The sequence below is a fragment of the Rhinopithecus roxellana genome, chromosome 9 (genome assembly GCF_007565055.1).
Source record: "Rhinopithecus roxellana isolate Shanxi Qingling chromosome 9, ASM756505v1, whole genome shotgun sequence".
NCBI lineage: Eukaryota > Metazoa > Chordata > Mammalia > Primates > Cercopithecidae > Rhinopithecus > Rhinopithecus roxellana.
This window is the reverse complement of record NC_044557.1, coordinates 18,354,301-18,370,436: the sequence shown is the minus strand read 5'-3', so window position 1 is coordinate 18,370,436 and position 16,136 is coordinate 18,354,301. Positions and strand designations below refer to the sequence as shown.

The 16,136-nt window shown below is 38.5% G+C and overlaps 1 protein-coding gene across 2 annotated transcripts in view; it reads right to left on the bottom strand.

Annotated features, from left to right (window-relative positions):
* Positions 1-16,136, bottom strand: part of ZMAT4 (zinc finger matrin-type 4) — a 294,319-nt gene that overhangs the window by 48,870 nt on the left and 229,313 nt on the right. The window contains exon 5 of one of the 2 annotated variants that reach the window (XM_030937839.1): positions 1,902-1,998. The exons of the other annotated variant lie outside the window; for it this stretch is intronic. Coding sequence (XP_030793699.1) covers positions 1,902-1,998 — 97 coding nt within the window. The remainder of the gene's footprint in view (positions 1-1,901; positions 1,999-16,136) is intronic. 2 annotated transcript variants of the gene reach the window in all.

Sequence of the window (16,136 nt, the reverse complement as noted above, 5' to 3'; positions counted from 1 at the left end):
CATCATTGTTTATCTTTTTCTATGTATTGAGCGATGAATACATGCTCCCAAAAAGTTATCTTTTTTGTTGCAGGTATTTGTGTGTCTGTCTGCACATCAGATATAGGTTAATTCAAATGTATATGGTGCCTGTAGCAAAATGTTACTTAGAGAAATGATGAAAACAGCTTGGGGAGATGAGCAGTATCCAGTAATCAATACAAGAACTCTAGTATTCCATAACAAATCAAGGAAAATCTTCTTTTTGAAGAATTATCCTGATAAGAGTCCTCCGGGTGGACCAGAGTAATGCAAGCCATGGAATTGGCTTTGACTCACAAGGCAGAATATTGAGAAAACTGAGAGCCAGTAACTAACTCCGGGTTTAAATTTTCTCACCTGAGCCAGACGTGCTGTGATGTACGTCTTTACAATATCTTTGTGAAACAATTTCTTTGCTTGTAATGCTCCATTTCATTTTCCTGCTTAGGAAATTGTTACTCATCTTTTGAAATCACATATTCATTTAATCAAACAAGTGTATAAAGACCCTAAAATATATCTGGTGCTGTGCTAGGATACAAGGATACTGCGTTGAGCAAAATCAGACCATAACCTCATCCTTATGCACTCAGCCTCTGCACTAGTGTCCTCTAAAGCTTGCCCTGGATTACTCCCTGCCCCATGCTTAAAGCTCTGGGTGCACACGTGGCATTAGAGAACAATCTATGGGTTTACATATCTGTTTCCTCAGCCTGGCAGGGGGAAGAGGAAGGACTCAATGTATTCATCTTTTTTTTTTTTTTTTTTTTTTTTTTTTTTTTGATACGAAGTCTTGCTCTGTCGCCCAGGCTGGAGTGCTGGAGTGCAGTGGCCCGATCTTGGTTCACTGCAATCTCCGCCTCCTGGGTTCAAGAGATTCTCCTGCCTCAGCCTCCTGCGTAGCTGAGACTACAGGCACATGCCACCACGCCCGGCTCATTTTTGTATTTTTAGTAGAGACGGGGTTTCACCGTGTTGGCCAGGATGGTCTCTATCTCCTGACCTCGTGATCCGCCCACCTTGGCCTCCCAAAATGCTGGCGTTACAGGCGTGAGCCACTGTGCCCAGCCTATTCGTCTTTTCTTCCCTAGTGCACAGCTTGGAGTATGACACATAGTGGGCTCTCGATAAATGTTTGTTAAATTAACATTCATAATTCATGAGGTGTTGACACAGTCCAATCTGTTAAATGATCCTCCTAATGAATATTAGAGAAATGAAAACGATTATGCTCAGGAAAATTACATCTTTTTGAGACATCTTAGCTTTTTTCATATTTTATTAGCGTTTTATTAACAATCGTAGCAGCTGGTTTAAAAATGTCCAGTGGTTTTTAAAGAGCTGCATAGTATAAATAGAGGTGAAATGGTGCCTGGTGAGCCTTTCTTAGCTGAAAATTATGAGAATCTTTGAAAAAATGGAATAAGTTTCCATTCACCTGGAAATAGTTATGTATATAAATGACTTAATATCCTGGGGGATTTGTTATGTTTCTATAATAATCAACAATATTCATCCAGAAAGGGAAAGTGGTAGAAGACATTCATAGAATTTGTCACCAAAGTTTGGTACATCCTACAAATAAGAAGAATATTATTGATTTTAAAACACTTAGCATAGATTTTAATATGCCCTAATCTCATAAAAGTATGCTAAACTGTCCTTGAAAAAATGAAAAAAGGAGAAGATTCTTATTGCTCATGCCAAATAAAGGGAAGAAGTCATTCTTCAAGTAAGCATAAATATCATGCGAACTTTGAAGCAAAAGAGATATAATTTCCACTCTACTTATTTAGAAATAAATGAAATGTTGAGCCTTTAGTCATCTTACTAAAAATTACATCGAAGAAACTGAAGAGTGAAAGCACAAAAGTACCTACTTGGTCTGGTGTTTAGATCCTTTCAGATGGGCATGATACTGTTCTATTGAGTTTAGGGAGACACTGCAGATGGTACATCTGTAATTGCGCCTCAGACCTGTGGACAACAGACAGACCTGGTTAGCTGCATCCAGTCGTCAACCACCTGAATGAATCCTAGCACCTCCAGAAGTTCAGGGACAGAGTATCTGAGAGCCTGGTCTGTCCCACCAACACTTCAATCCTTCCTTGCAGAACACAGCCAACAGGTCTCTTAGCAGAGAAGTAATTATGAATATGTTAGAAGCAGCTTATTTCATTTCTGGATGGCTTAAATTATTATAGTGTCCTTCTTTGAATTGAGTTAAGGTGTTTCTGGACATTTTATACTCAAACAAAAATGTATTCTATTTTTCTCTAGAGCATATAGACATAATAGCTCTCATCTCTGCAGTGAAAATTGAGACTCCAGAGAAAAACTCTATCCTAATTCCTTTCCACTCTACTCCAATGACAGTATTAAAAATTTTACTTTAGGCATCATTCATTTAGGTGTTTCTTCTAGGATTATTTTATAAAATGTAAATGCCAGGAGGAGAATAATACATCCATCTGATTCATGTGAAGTCTTACTTTCCACCAGAATTTAGAAGACAATCTATTCATTCACTTTTTCATTCATTTAATGAATTCACTAATACAGTATCAACTTTGGGCCAGGTACTAGAGATTCCAATATGGATAAGATGCTCTTTGCTTTCAGAAGTTTAGTAAAAATCTTGACTAATCTAGAGCCAATTTATGTTAGAAAGCAGCTTTAACCAAATAGCTTTAAACGTTTGCCACAGAGCTGAGACTTATAATGAAACATATTCCTTCAGCTAGTATGTCCCTTCAGAATAGAGAGAAAAGTAAAGTCAGTCATGATCTGAAACTTTGGATTTTAATTCTGACTCCAGTCATTTCTAGTTTTGTGATCTGGAGGAAGTTACGAAGCTTCTTTCTAGCCTGTTTCTTCACCTACAAGACGAAGACAAGGCTGATCACATCACTAGGTGTTGTAAGAACTAGGTGAAAAAGATATGAAAATGGGCGGTAATCCTAATGATTTGGGAGGCCGAGGCAGGAGGATAGCTTGAAGCCAGGAGTTCAAGACCAACCTGGGCCACATAACAATATCTGGTCTCAAAAAATTTTAAAAAGTTAGGCATGGTGGCACACACCTGTAGTCCTAGCTACTCAGGAGGCTGAGAGCCCAGTTCAAGATTACAGTGAGCTATGATAGTGCTACTGCCTGCCTGGATGACAGCCTGGATGACAGAGTGAAACCCTGTCTCAAAACAAAAGAGATATATATATAAAACAATGTTTAGCAAATGAGTACAAAATTCTGTTCTAGCATTGTAAATGCCAGGACTGAAAGCTGTAGCATTTGTTTTTATCAATGCATAGTATTTAATTTCTAAGAGACAAAGTTATTCCTCTTTTCCTGAAAAGAAAATAATGCACTGTGCTGGGACAGCTTTGCAACTTGCCACCTGGATAACTTTATGCAAATTATTTGACCCCTCTGGACTTCTGTTTTCTTATAGCATTGTGGGGAGGGCTGAGTGAGACGTGGCGTGTATGTGAGAGTGCCCAGCACATAACAAGAGATCAACATGGGCTCACTAATTTTACTATTTTGAAGAGATGTTAAAATGGAAACACTTTCTGTTTGAGTGTCCCAGTTGAAGCCCTATTGGGAAGTCCTAGACACAGATGATAACTATATGCACATTACCAAAATGAGGTAAGAGAGCATCAGTGCAGAACATCCAGGGGAAGTAGTCACGAACCTGTGCTGACCACTCACCACCAGTATAAAGAAGAGACTGAAGAAGAAAGAAAGAAATGGGTAGAGACTTTCTTAAGAGAGAACTATATTATACCGTGAGTTCCATGTGGGACCATGGAGTTCTCCCTCACCGTAAGCCTGTGGAGAAGGGATTGCGCAGAACTACCTAGAGGGCTTGAGGAGTACCTTCTTGTTACTTGGGACGTGGTAGGTTGAACTCTGACATCACCTGCAAGACCCAAAGGGCTAGAGACTGTGGTTTGTTATCTTCTCTGGTGGCAAAGTATAAAAGGTGATAGAGTTGGGCATGACCTGTGTTCTCAAAGCTTGTCAGAAGAAAGTTTACGTGAAAGCTTCCCACAGACTATGTGTACCCTGTATGAAAGAAGCTGATTTAATGACTTCTTAGATACTACCCGAAAGGGCTGCCTGAATTTGAGGGCAATGAGACTTCAGCAGAAAGGTGCTGGAAGTGTTCACCTGGTTATCTAGGTGCTTAAAGTGATCCCAGAGGAGCTACTTAGCCCGCATTAAGTAATGACGAGTCCCTGAAAAAAGCCATGAAATTGTAAACCAAAAGGTATCTGAGACAGGTCTCAATCAATTTCAATTTAGATAATTTATTTTCCCAAGGTTAAGGACGCATCTCTGACACAGGCTCAGGAGGTCCTGAGGACATGTGCCCAAAGTGGTCAGGGTACAGTTTGCTCCTATATATTTTAGGGAGCCACGAGACAGTGTAAGAGGTACCTTGTTTAGTTAGGTAAGGTGGGACAACTTGAGGCGGGGACTTCCAGGTCATGAGTAGAAAATAGACAAAAGGTTGCATTCTTTTGAGTCCTTAATCAGCCTCCCACTAAATACAGAATTTAGTCTGGCTCAGTGAATGTGCATTTTACATCAACAATAGGGTAGAGGAAACAATCACATGCATTTGTCTCAGGTGAGCCTCAGATGGATGACTTTGAATTCTGTCTGCCCTTTGTCCACAAGGAATTTCCTCATGGGAAAATTGTGAGGGAGGTATGTAGCTTTTGAAATTTGTAGCTATCATATTTAGGAAGAAAATGGGAGGCAGGTTTCCCAGCTTGACATTTCCCTTGGCTTAGTGATTTTGGGGTCCTGAGTTTATTTTCCTTTCACAAAACCATCCTGAGGAGAATCAACTCGTACTTCCTGCCCAGTCAAGCAGTATCCATGCTAGCTTTGCACAGGATCTACCAAGTAAACTTCCATTTCCCTTGCTAGCCTTCCACCTGCATCCATCAGCCCTGGAGGAACCAGGGCGACATACTGAGGTAAAAGAAGAAAAGCAAAAGCTCCAGGCAGAACAAAGGGAGAAGCCTCCCGCACTCTCTTTTCCTGTGTTAAGTAGACAGCCCTAAGCAGGACTGAGCTTGAAGTGGGTACAACTAACTTTTAATACATTTTGGAAATATTTAAAAATCACTGCTCTACCATGGATACATTAATTAAGGAAATACAGAATTTATGTATTTAAAAGTAAGCAAAGGACTCTTTACTACTTACAAATAAGTGAAAATTCATGAAACTTGCCCTAGTTTCTATCTAAAAGTTTGGAAAAAATAACCCCACAGAGACTATTTGGATGAGCAAATGGAGGACAGAAATAAAGGTTTGTTTGTTTGTTTGTTTGTTTGTTTGTTTGTTTTGACATGGAGTCTAGCTCTGTCACCCAGGCTGGACCGCAGCGACACGATCTCAGCTCACTACAATCTCCACCTCCCGAGTTCGAGCAATTCTCCTGTCTCAGCCTCTCCAGGAAGCTGGGGTTACAGGCAAGCGCCACCGCGTCCGGCTAATTTCATATTTTTAGTAGAGATGGAGTTTCACCATGTTGGCCAGGCTGGTCTCGAACGCCTGATCTCAAGTGATCCACCTGCCTTGGCCTCCCAAAGTGCTGGGATTACAGGCGTGAGCTGCCGTGCCAGGCCTAAAGTTCCTTTCCGATTGCATCAAATCCAATGAGTCCTGCTCACTGAATGTCAGTGTCCTTAGAACTGCCCACGTCTACAATCTGAACAAAGAGTAGAGTTTCCTGGAGGTGTTCACATTCCTATGGCCCAGTGAGCATTTCAGAGAGACCTATTTGAAATGTATGTAGTCAGCTGGGTGGGTTGGCATGAGAACTAGCTTTGTTTTTTTTTTTTTTGTTTGTTTGTTTCAATCACATAATCAGGTACTGACTTACCTAATTGTTCAATTAAGAGTCCATTTAATTATGAGGAAAGAACAGTGAAACCACAAGTATCTAGGATCTTCTTAGGAAGCAACCTAAGAGACTGACAACTTTTCAGGTACAAACTGCCAGTTCAGAGATAAAACAGACAAATGTTGAAACCTATTTTCTCAAATAGTGACTCTCAAACTTCAGAGGATGGATGCATCCTCCAGAGATCATGATAAAATCCAGATCCCCAGGCACAACTTCTGGAGATTCTGATACTCTAAGCTCTGGTTTGGGGCTTGGAAATGTACAAGAAGTTTCATATCGTAACCCCCAGTCTCACCATACACCTGCACTCTACAAATAATTCTCCCATAAAAATCATATTGCTTTTGGGAACTTAAATTTGTCAGAACAATACTAGACCTTAAAAAAAAGCTATTCCATAAAAAAAGTGCTATAGCTATACTGCCTTTCCATTTCACAGGTATTCATGATTCAGTAAGATTACTATGGTCCCCAAACCCAGAGGCTGTACGTTATCACTACCAGTGTGTGAGTTTTTAAATGCTTATCCAGGGCTGACCCATTCCCCTCTTCTATGCATGGAATCAGAATACTAACACCAGCTTCAGGGTTTATTCCTTCCAGAATTCTCCATTAATCTTGTCATAGTAAATGCGAACTACTATTTCATATGGGTCCTCTTCAGGCCACAGGCTAATCAAAGGTCTCACCATAACAAATAGAGGTTCAACTTACAATAGGCATAAATATTTATGTTTAAAAATGGGCATTTTTAAGAACTCCAACAAATCTAAAAAATATTCTGATCTGTCGCTTTCCATAACAGTTCTCATGCTCTGCAGCCAGAGGCGTGGGCAGGAAATATTTGGCACTTTATTGCCATGCAAACTACAGGGATTATAAATTGGAAAGGCAGCGCATATAAACAAGAACAAAGACAGAGAAGGGGCAGAGGAGTCCTCCCCCACACATGACACAGTGTCCTTGGTGGGAACTGTGCTTTATTAATGCACAGTTGAAATTCTAATTACTTTGGAATTATAGGAGCCTTCTTTTCCTTAGAGAAGTAGAACATCTTATTAAACCAAAAAAATGCTAACTTCCTTATTCAATTCATTTTCAGCACACCACCATATTAAGAGTATCCTAAAATTTCTGCAGACCTAAAGGCTATTTCTGCAGGTTTGCCTAATATGTGTTAGAAAAATATAGTTCCTACCTGCAAGGACCTGTCAGACAATCCAGTTGGAGACAGAAAACAGATATAGAAGTAGCAACAATCCAAGGTAGATCATTAAAAGTATTACAATGAGGATGAAGTGAAATGTTATAGGCGTTAGAGGATGAGAGGAGATTGTTTCTAACTCAGAGGATCTGGAAAAGCTCCTTGATGATGCATCACTTTTGTATTTATATTTCCTAGCACAATGTTTGTAAAACATATGGTCCTGGAGACTTTAGCAGCATGTGACTACTCAATATGTCTTTTCAAGTCTAGCAAAGCTAGAAGTCCCTATGACTTCAATTGTACCCATTCTACATTAGAGAAATATCATTGAGCCTTTATTGTGGTGTGAGACATTTTGCTGAATGCTATAAATATAGGAGAGAAGAAGACAAGGTACATTTTTTTATGGAGCTAATCAGGGGAAAAGACAAGAAACAAAAAAATTTTTAATTTGTTTACAATTTATAATTAAAGATTGTTAAAGTGTTGCACAGGATGTAAGCAGGATAATGAAGGAGAAAGTAAGTGGGAAGAAGAGTGATTTTGGATAGTATGGTCAACAGAGTTCTCGGAGAAGTGTGAAATGGAACCGGATAATGTTGATTAGCCTGAGATGGGAAGAAGAGGGTAAAGAGCTGTCCAGGGGCAGCAAACAGCAAGCATAGAGGCCCAGAGTGGAAATGGGCCTGAACTGCTCAGGGAACCAAGGTGATTTAAAAGAAAAAAAAAAAAAAAAAAAAAAAAAAAACAAACAGAAAACACCTGTCTACTTAGAATTCTATTTCTAGCAAAAATATTCTTCAAAATTGAAGGTAGGCCAAGAATATTCTCAATGAACAAAAAATGAAATGAATAGTTAACCAGCAAACCAGTACTACAGAAATGCCATATAGAGGTCTTCTGGTGAAGGGGAATTGATACCAGACTTAGACTCAGATCTATGGGGAAAAAAAGAGAAAAATCTCAGAAATTATTCATATGTGGGTATCTACCTTTTAAAATTTCTCTTGATTTATCTGAAGGAAGCAAACAATTTAAGCAAAAATTAAAACACTGTATTGTGTATTATGCTGTTTATAATGTATGGTCATGTAAAATATATGACAACAGTAGCTCAAGAATGGGTCAGAGTAGAACAATATTGTTGAAAGACTATTATATTTTATATGAAATGGAGCAGTGATAATTTAAGGCTATATACTGTAATCTCTTAGAACAACAAATAAACAAACACAAAGAAAGAAAGCTAAAAAATACAGAGAAAATAAAATAGATTAATAAAAAGTATTTGATTAAGCCAAACTAAGGCAGAAAAGAAGGAATAGCAAAACAGAAAATGGAAGAAACAAATAGAAAACAAATAGCAAAATTACAGAGCTAAAGTCAACCGTATTAATAATTACATTACATATAAATGAATTAAATCGTCAAAAGGTCAAAACTCTCAGACTAGATAAAAAGTAAGATCAAATATACACTGAATTCAAAGGATGCACTTTGAACACTTACAGGTTGAAAGTAAAAGGACAGAAAAAGACATCCTATGAAAATAAGTTTAAGAAAGTAGAAGTGTCTATATTAATATCAGACAAAATAGATACCACGACAAGACCTTTTACCAGAGATTAAGAAAACATTTTATAATGTTAAAGGAAGAAATTCATCAGGAGAATCTAATAGTTTTAAATACAACTTAGCCAATAACAAAGCTTAAGAACACCTTGCAACACGCATCAATAATAACATTGATTATAGATTTAAATGTGAAAACCAAAACTATAAAAACATAGAAACAGGAAATATCTTCTAGAAAAACATAAAATAATATCTTCATGAAATTACAACAGGCACAGATTTCTTAGGAAACAAAATGTATTCACCATTACAAAGTGATAAATTAGATTTTATAAAGAGCAAAAGCTTCTGCCTATAAAAGACATCCTTAGGAAAACAAAAAGATAAGACAGTGCCTGGGGAAAAATATTTATAATACGTGTATCTGATACAGGACTTGTATCCAGAACATATAATTAACTCCTACAACTCAATAATAAAAAGACAATCTAATGTTTTAAAGGGCAAAATAATTTATTAGGTATGTCATAAAAGAAGACATAAAAATGACCAATAAGCATATGAAAAGGTGCTCAACATCATTTGTCATCAGGGAAATGCAAATTAAAAGAAGAATTAAATACTATTGCATACCCACTATAAATGCTAACATCAAATTAAAACAATATCAAATGTAAGTGACCATATGGAACAACTAAAATTTGGCACATTCCTGAGGGGATTGCGGAATGGGACAAAAAATTCCGAAAACGGATTGATAGTACTTAATAAAGTTAAACATATATCTACCTTATGACAAGAAATGTCTAGCAGTAGAAATTCTACTCCTAGATACTTACCTAAAAGGAGCAAATGCTTAGTACTAAAAAAAGATTTTTACAAGAATGTTTCTAGCAACTTTATTCACAATAGCCAAAACCTCAAAACAACCCCAATGCCCATCAACACAAGAATTGATAAACAAGATATGGTGTATACATGCAATGAAATAACACCTGGAAATTTTTTAAAAATCTATTGATTAATGGAACAACATAACCAAATCTCAGAAACATAATGTGTAGATATAGAAGTCAGACACAAAAAAGCACATACTGTATGATGCCATTCATAGAAAGCTCAAGAACAGCAAAGCTCTTCTGTATTAATAGATTTCAGAATCATGTTGCCTAAAAAGTGGTAGAAATTGACTGGAATCAGATAAAAGGGAATTTTTTAGAGTAATTAAAATGTTCTATATCTTGATTTGGGATGGTAGTTACAGAGTATATTCATTTACCAAAATCTGTCATATTGTATACTCAAGATCTGCACATCACACTTTATTTTTATTTTTTAAATGTTAGATAGATGTAGTTTGACACACAAACCTCTGCCAACTGGAAGCTTCAGGTTAGTCAGTTTCTGTCCTCATTAACTCCCTACAATTTTTATTGTTTTCCATTACTGGAAAGTAATCTTTATATTCATACTGATGCTTTGATAACCTCACAACACTCAAAGAAATATTTACATATGTTCTGCATTATAATCTTCACTAAAGTGGGAACTATTTTGAAAGATGATTAATATTATAAAGGTAGAAACAATAAGGTCTTTGTTTTTGAGTAATTTCCTTCTCTTCCACTTCTGATACATCCATTAATCAAACTGTCTTGTACATGGATTTGTCATCTTTGGGCAGAAAGAAAATAGCTAATACTGATATATGCCATATATAAGCACTGATGTGCTTACTTTACCCATTTTCCCATTTACTCATTTACTCTTTGCAACACTCTAGGGATCGATACTATTGTTATACTGATTTAACAGATGAGGAAACGGAAGTATGGAGACTTGCTCAAAACCATCTAGCTAGTGGGAGACAGAGTCGGGTTTTGAACCCACACATTCTGGCTCAAGAGTCTATACTCCTCCCACTGTGAATATTGCCTCCTATGACAGGGACTAGAAATAGAATCAAGGAAGTATGAAAAGCTCTTTCAATATCATCTGGTCTAGTATTCTCATATCTGCCCACTTGACAAGTCAGAATCATGTAGGAGTTGTTAAAAACACGAACTCCAGCCTTATCCTAGATGATTATGATTCAGTAAATGTGGATTGGAACCTAGAAATCTATATATTTTTAAAGCTTCAAGGTTTGAAGAAACAATTGGTCCCTCCGAACTCCATAGGGTTTGTAGGAATTTGTTAAATCATTGACAAGCAGAATTGATTTTTGTACCTGCCCTAATACCATTGGTGACATGAAACATCTTACACTTAGAGGCCTTTCTTCTTCCTTCTTCCTTTCCCTTTCCCTTTTCCTTTCCCTTCCCTCATTTTAGGGGAGTGAGGGACCTTTAGGCTTAGTGGAGTGTTGAGTGGTTCTTTCTTTGTGTTGAGGGAGGGTTTTGTTTTTGTTTGTCGGTTTGTTTGTTCTTGTAGGGGATCTTTCTTTCCTTGTCTTGCTTTCTTTCTCGGGGGAGTTTGGTAGGGAGGGGTATGGGATGGCCTTACCTCCGTTTTCTATTTTCCTCGCCACTCAGAATTAGACCTAAGCAATCTCCTCCCTCACTCCTCCCTCCCTCCCTCCCCTCACTCCTTCCTTCCTTCCTCCTTCCCTCCTTCCTTCTTCCCCTTCCTTCCTTCCTTCCTTCCTTTTTAGATGAGGATTTGCTCTGCACCCAAGCTAGAATACAGTGGCATGATTGTAGTTCACTGCAGCCTTGAACTCCAGGGCTCAAGCATTCCTCCTGCCTCAGCCTCCTTAGTATTCTGCTGGGACCACAGGCATGCATCACCACATATTGCTAATTTTTTTTATTTTTTATTTTTGTTGAAACAGAGTCTTGCCATGTTGTCCAGGCAGGTCTCAAACTCCTGCGCTCAAGCAATCCTTCCACCTTAGCCTCCCAAAGTGCTGGGATTACAGATGTGAGTCACCATATCTGGCCTAAATACTTTCTTAAATACAGCTGAATTCTATCCACTGGCCTAAATTCTGCATTGTGTGGGTCCCTAGCATAAGTGTATTCTCATCTCTTTAAATACATCAAATACTTGAGACTTATCATCTCCCCTAAAGTTTTGTTTACCAGGCTGAAAGTCAAGTGGCTCTTTTACAGTTTTTTTTATTGGAATATGCATTCAAGCTTCCTGCATCACCTCCATGCCATTTTAGATGGCATGTCCTGTTTGTTGATAATTTTCTTCAACTACAACTCTCAAACTGAAGGCCAAGTCCCTACCGTGGTCTCATCAGTGCAAAGTAGAGAAGGACAGTCACAGATCTTGTGCACTATTACTTCTATCAATACCTTTAAAGCTTTCAGTGTAAGTGTGTGTGTGTGTGTGTGTATGTGTGTGTGAGCCTTGAGACATGAATCGATATTCATATTGCACCTGCTATCAATCAATTCCCTTAAGGCTTTTCCACACACATTTCTGCTAAGCCACATCTTCATTTTCTCTGTCTTTCTGCTTGATTACTTAGATATTAATGTTTATCCCCAGTAGGTTCCATCTCAATGAGTTCTACCTATTTCTCTAGGGATAGCAAATATAATTCAGCTCATGTGTCAATTATGATTGGTTAGTAGCAACTGTCTAGAGTGCTCTGAAAACACGATGAGCCTTCACCCCAGCTGATAGGGAGAGATTTCCATCATCCATTAGCCTCATCTGCTTGTGGTGAGGGGTGGGGTGCTAGTGGCTTCCTCTTCATGTCTGTGTCTTTCAAGTTCCAGCCCATCAACATATAATATAGAAAATTCAGGGCAAGGAAGGTGCTGGTGGACCAGGGAGTCGTTAATACATAGGTGGCATCTAAAACCACAGGGATGGTCAGATCATGTATGAAAGTGGTGTAGGTAAAAAGAAGGAAGTTCCAGAGTGTGAAAGAGCAGTTAGTACAGTGACACTTGGTGTGGAATCATTGCTGATCTGCTGTCTCACCTTCATGCATGGGGCAAGGCCAAGCCCACGGGCACCTCCAGCTCCCACTGCATATCCACCCTCAAGGTTGCTGAATCCTGGGCCAGATGTGTCTGCAGGAACCAGGTGCAAGGACCCAATCTATCCTGCAGGTTGGTCACCCATGTGACTGAGGCTGGGGGCACTAAGACACAGACACAGCCTCAAGTTTGTCCTCATGGGTTTCAGTTTTCCCCTCGCCACCCCAGTACCATCATTTCTGTTTGCTCCTTCCTACCTCACCTCCATTATTCTTCTAGCAGGCCCAACAAAAGATGCAGAAAAAAGAGCCTTACAAAGACTGCCTCACCAGGTCCCATAATTGAATGAGATCTAATCCTTATCATAAAGGTCTTATTCTCTATCAGTTGTAGTGGTTTATTCTTCTCATCAAACCCTGATGTGGAATTTGGTGGTATCAAGGAAGCCAAGAGAAGAAAGCTTTCCTAAAAGGATGAAAGGGTTGTTATTATCACAGTTAATCCTCAAAACCACCTTATGAATATTATGAGCTCTTTTTAAAGATGAGAAAACCATGGTTCAAAGATCTTAAAGTCAGAATGAGTAAGCAGAAAAGCCAGATCTGAATCTATTTATTTCCTATTTCAAAATTAATTACCTTAATTACTACACTAGGTCTTTTGTGGAAAAAAAAAACAGCGAGGGAGGGAAAATAGAAGAATCCTGGTTTTGTTTTTTGCTTTTTTGTTTTTTTAAAACACCTAATTTTGAAACTGTTATGTGAAATAGATGAAGCATGGCTGCTCTAGTTGAAATGGGGGATGGGGTACGGAACACCAGTTAGTTTCCCATCAAATTTTAAGCACAGTACTTAGGGTGCCCCAAGTAAAGAACCTCAGGGATATCCCCATCGGGAAACCACAACAGTTTGCCATGCCACTCCTATAAGGATAATGTGAGGAATAGGGGGACATCCCATCTTACACTTGTACAGTGAAAACAGCTCTTCCCTGTGAGTTCAATCTAAGAAAACTCGCCAATATCAGGGTTTGCCACAGCCCTAGTTTAAGAGCCTGTATTACTCTATTACTCCATACTACAGTCATTCCAAAGTACAGAATGTTTAAATGTTTAGCCTGCTGAATTCATCTCACTGCCTGCAGGCATAGACTGCAGGGTACCAAACAGTCAATTAAACAAAGAACACACAATTTCTAAAACAATTCTTTCTCTATTTAAATAGTATATATGCAAAGCTTTGAAATTTTAATCGGGAAGCAAATGGCCTTGCATCTTTGAAAGTTGTTTCCAAACAAACGAAATCTAAACCTAGGGAATAAATTTCTTCTCAGTCATTAAAAGACAATTTTAGCCATGTTGGGTGCCTGACCCAAGACAGGGCTAGAAAATTGTCACCGTACTGTGAAGATTCAGATGGGACACAGTAGATCATTCTAAATATTTAAAGAGCTTCTTTATCAGAAGATGGTTTAGATGTATTCTATATGGCAGAGGGAAGATGATAGATTTTAACATTTGAGCAAATCATCTTCAGACAACCTCGATTTTTGTCTTGGAGATGGTCACTGTGGCAAACTGGAAGAAACCTAAGGAATTAAGCTGTTTTTTTCTTTTGTGTGTGTGTGTGCTCTGAATTGAACGTTAAGGAAACAGAAATAAATAGACCTACTCGGAAGTAATCTATTACTTTGAAGTGTACTCAAAGTGACTTTTAACTATATATTAAATAACAATACATGGTGGAAATACCTTTTTGTTGGTCTGGTTTTGATGTGATGCAAATGAAAATTCATAGATTTGAAATGTGCTTTTTCTTTCCTTCCCAGGCCAGTGCCATAGATCTCATTGGATATAGGGAGGCACTAACACAGCAGGGTAATTTTTTATGTAAAGTGTTTTCATAAAATTCATTTTTTCTAGAACACAATTGTTAATTCAGCTTCCTTTGTGCCTGAAGTGGATTGGGCTTCTAACATGGAGTTGTGGATTATGGTATCAAGATACACAGTGGGTTGGATTAAAGTTCAAACAGTTGTTTGTTACTATCTGGGGTGGTAGAAAGCCGTATGTATGCAGGGCACAATGAACAAGTCTAGAGGCATGCTTCTTCCCTTCCCTTTGCCTTGCAGTGGCATCTCTTCCAGGCTAGTTCTCGTTTCTTCCCAAGTGTTGGGGATTGTTGGCCTCTATGATTTCCCTGAGTAAGCATCAATAGTGATAGGTCACAGCTGTCGAAGGATTGTGATAGTTGCCGTTTAGCTACATCAGCTGAAAGTCCTAATGTGTCTTCACCAACCTCAGCTTCAGAGCTTTACCTTTCACCTGGCCAATAAAAGGGCCCAGGGAAGTGGAGGCAGCATTGGTGGTGAATTTCCAGACTCAACTAGGATTTGACGTTGAATCCTGACAAAAGATGCTAATTGTCAATATCTCCTGTTAATCTGGTTTATTAAAACCAGATTACACTCTTTCTCTCTTACCCTCTCTGTCATTCACATACAAGTCAGCTGTTGGGTACCTGGGTCTAATCTTCGGTGTCCTTCTAGCTCTTAGATCCTCCTTCTCCCCTGCTTGGAGACACATCTCTTACAGCAGGTCTTTATCTTTTTTCAGCAGCTAGTCTGCCAAATGCTGTGTTAAGTCCTGGTTGTCTGCTGCATCCCTGCAGTATCGGCCTTTTAAATTAGAAAGTCTTCAACACCAGAAGAAAACACCTTTCAAGGTGAAATTTTAGGTATGGCCAGTTAGGTTGGGGAGAGTTTCATAGACAGCGGCCCTCGAAGCACCAAAGTCAGATGGCTGCCTGCTTCTTCTTTCCCCTACGCCAGCCTGACACTGACACCCTGACATCTGACAGCCCCGACATCTGACAGCCCCATGCTACTTTCATGGAAGATTTTCTGTGGGACACATGACAGGGGGCCTCCCAGTTTAATACACTTATCTCAGTGGCCTTATCTATTTATAGAAACACACCTGACCTCATTTGATTTACAAGGTAACAGAGAATAATAGAACTCACAAATTATAGATAAGAGAAAGTGTTGATATGTAGAAAACAAAAACATTCTATAAAGCCTAGAAATGACTCTGACTCATAAATTTCCAAATATATTGAGACCTGAAGAGACAGAGGAAATGAAAGAAAAACATACCTACAGATCATTTGCATGGAGAGTAGCTCCCTAATTTCTCCTTTTTCTTTCTATATGTGTTTCTAACCTTTATGTGTCTCTGTTTCCTGCAATGGAGATAATAATTGTACCTACTCAAATAGTTAATATGAAAATTAAGTGAGTTAATATAGGCAAACAACTTTGAAAAGGCCCAAACAGCTCAATCAATGTAAACTATGATTATTTTTAATCATGTTGGTCCTTCGCTTTGGACAAAAATAAAGACCTAACTCGTGAGTAGGACATTTCGTAACAATTTAATATTCTGGAAGGAATACTCATT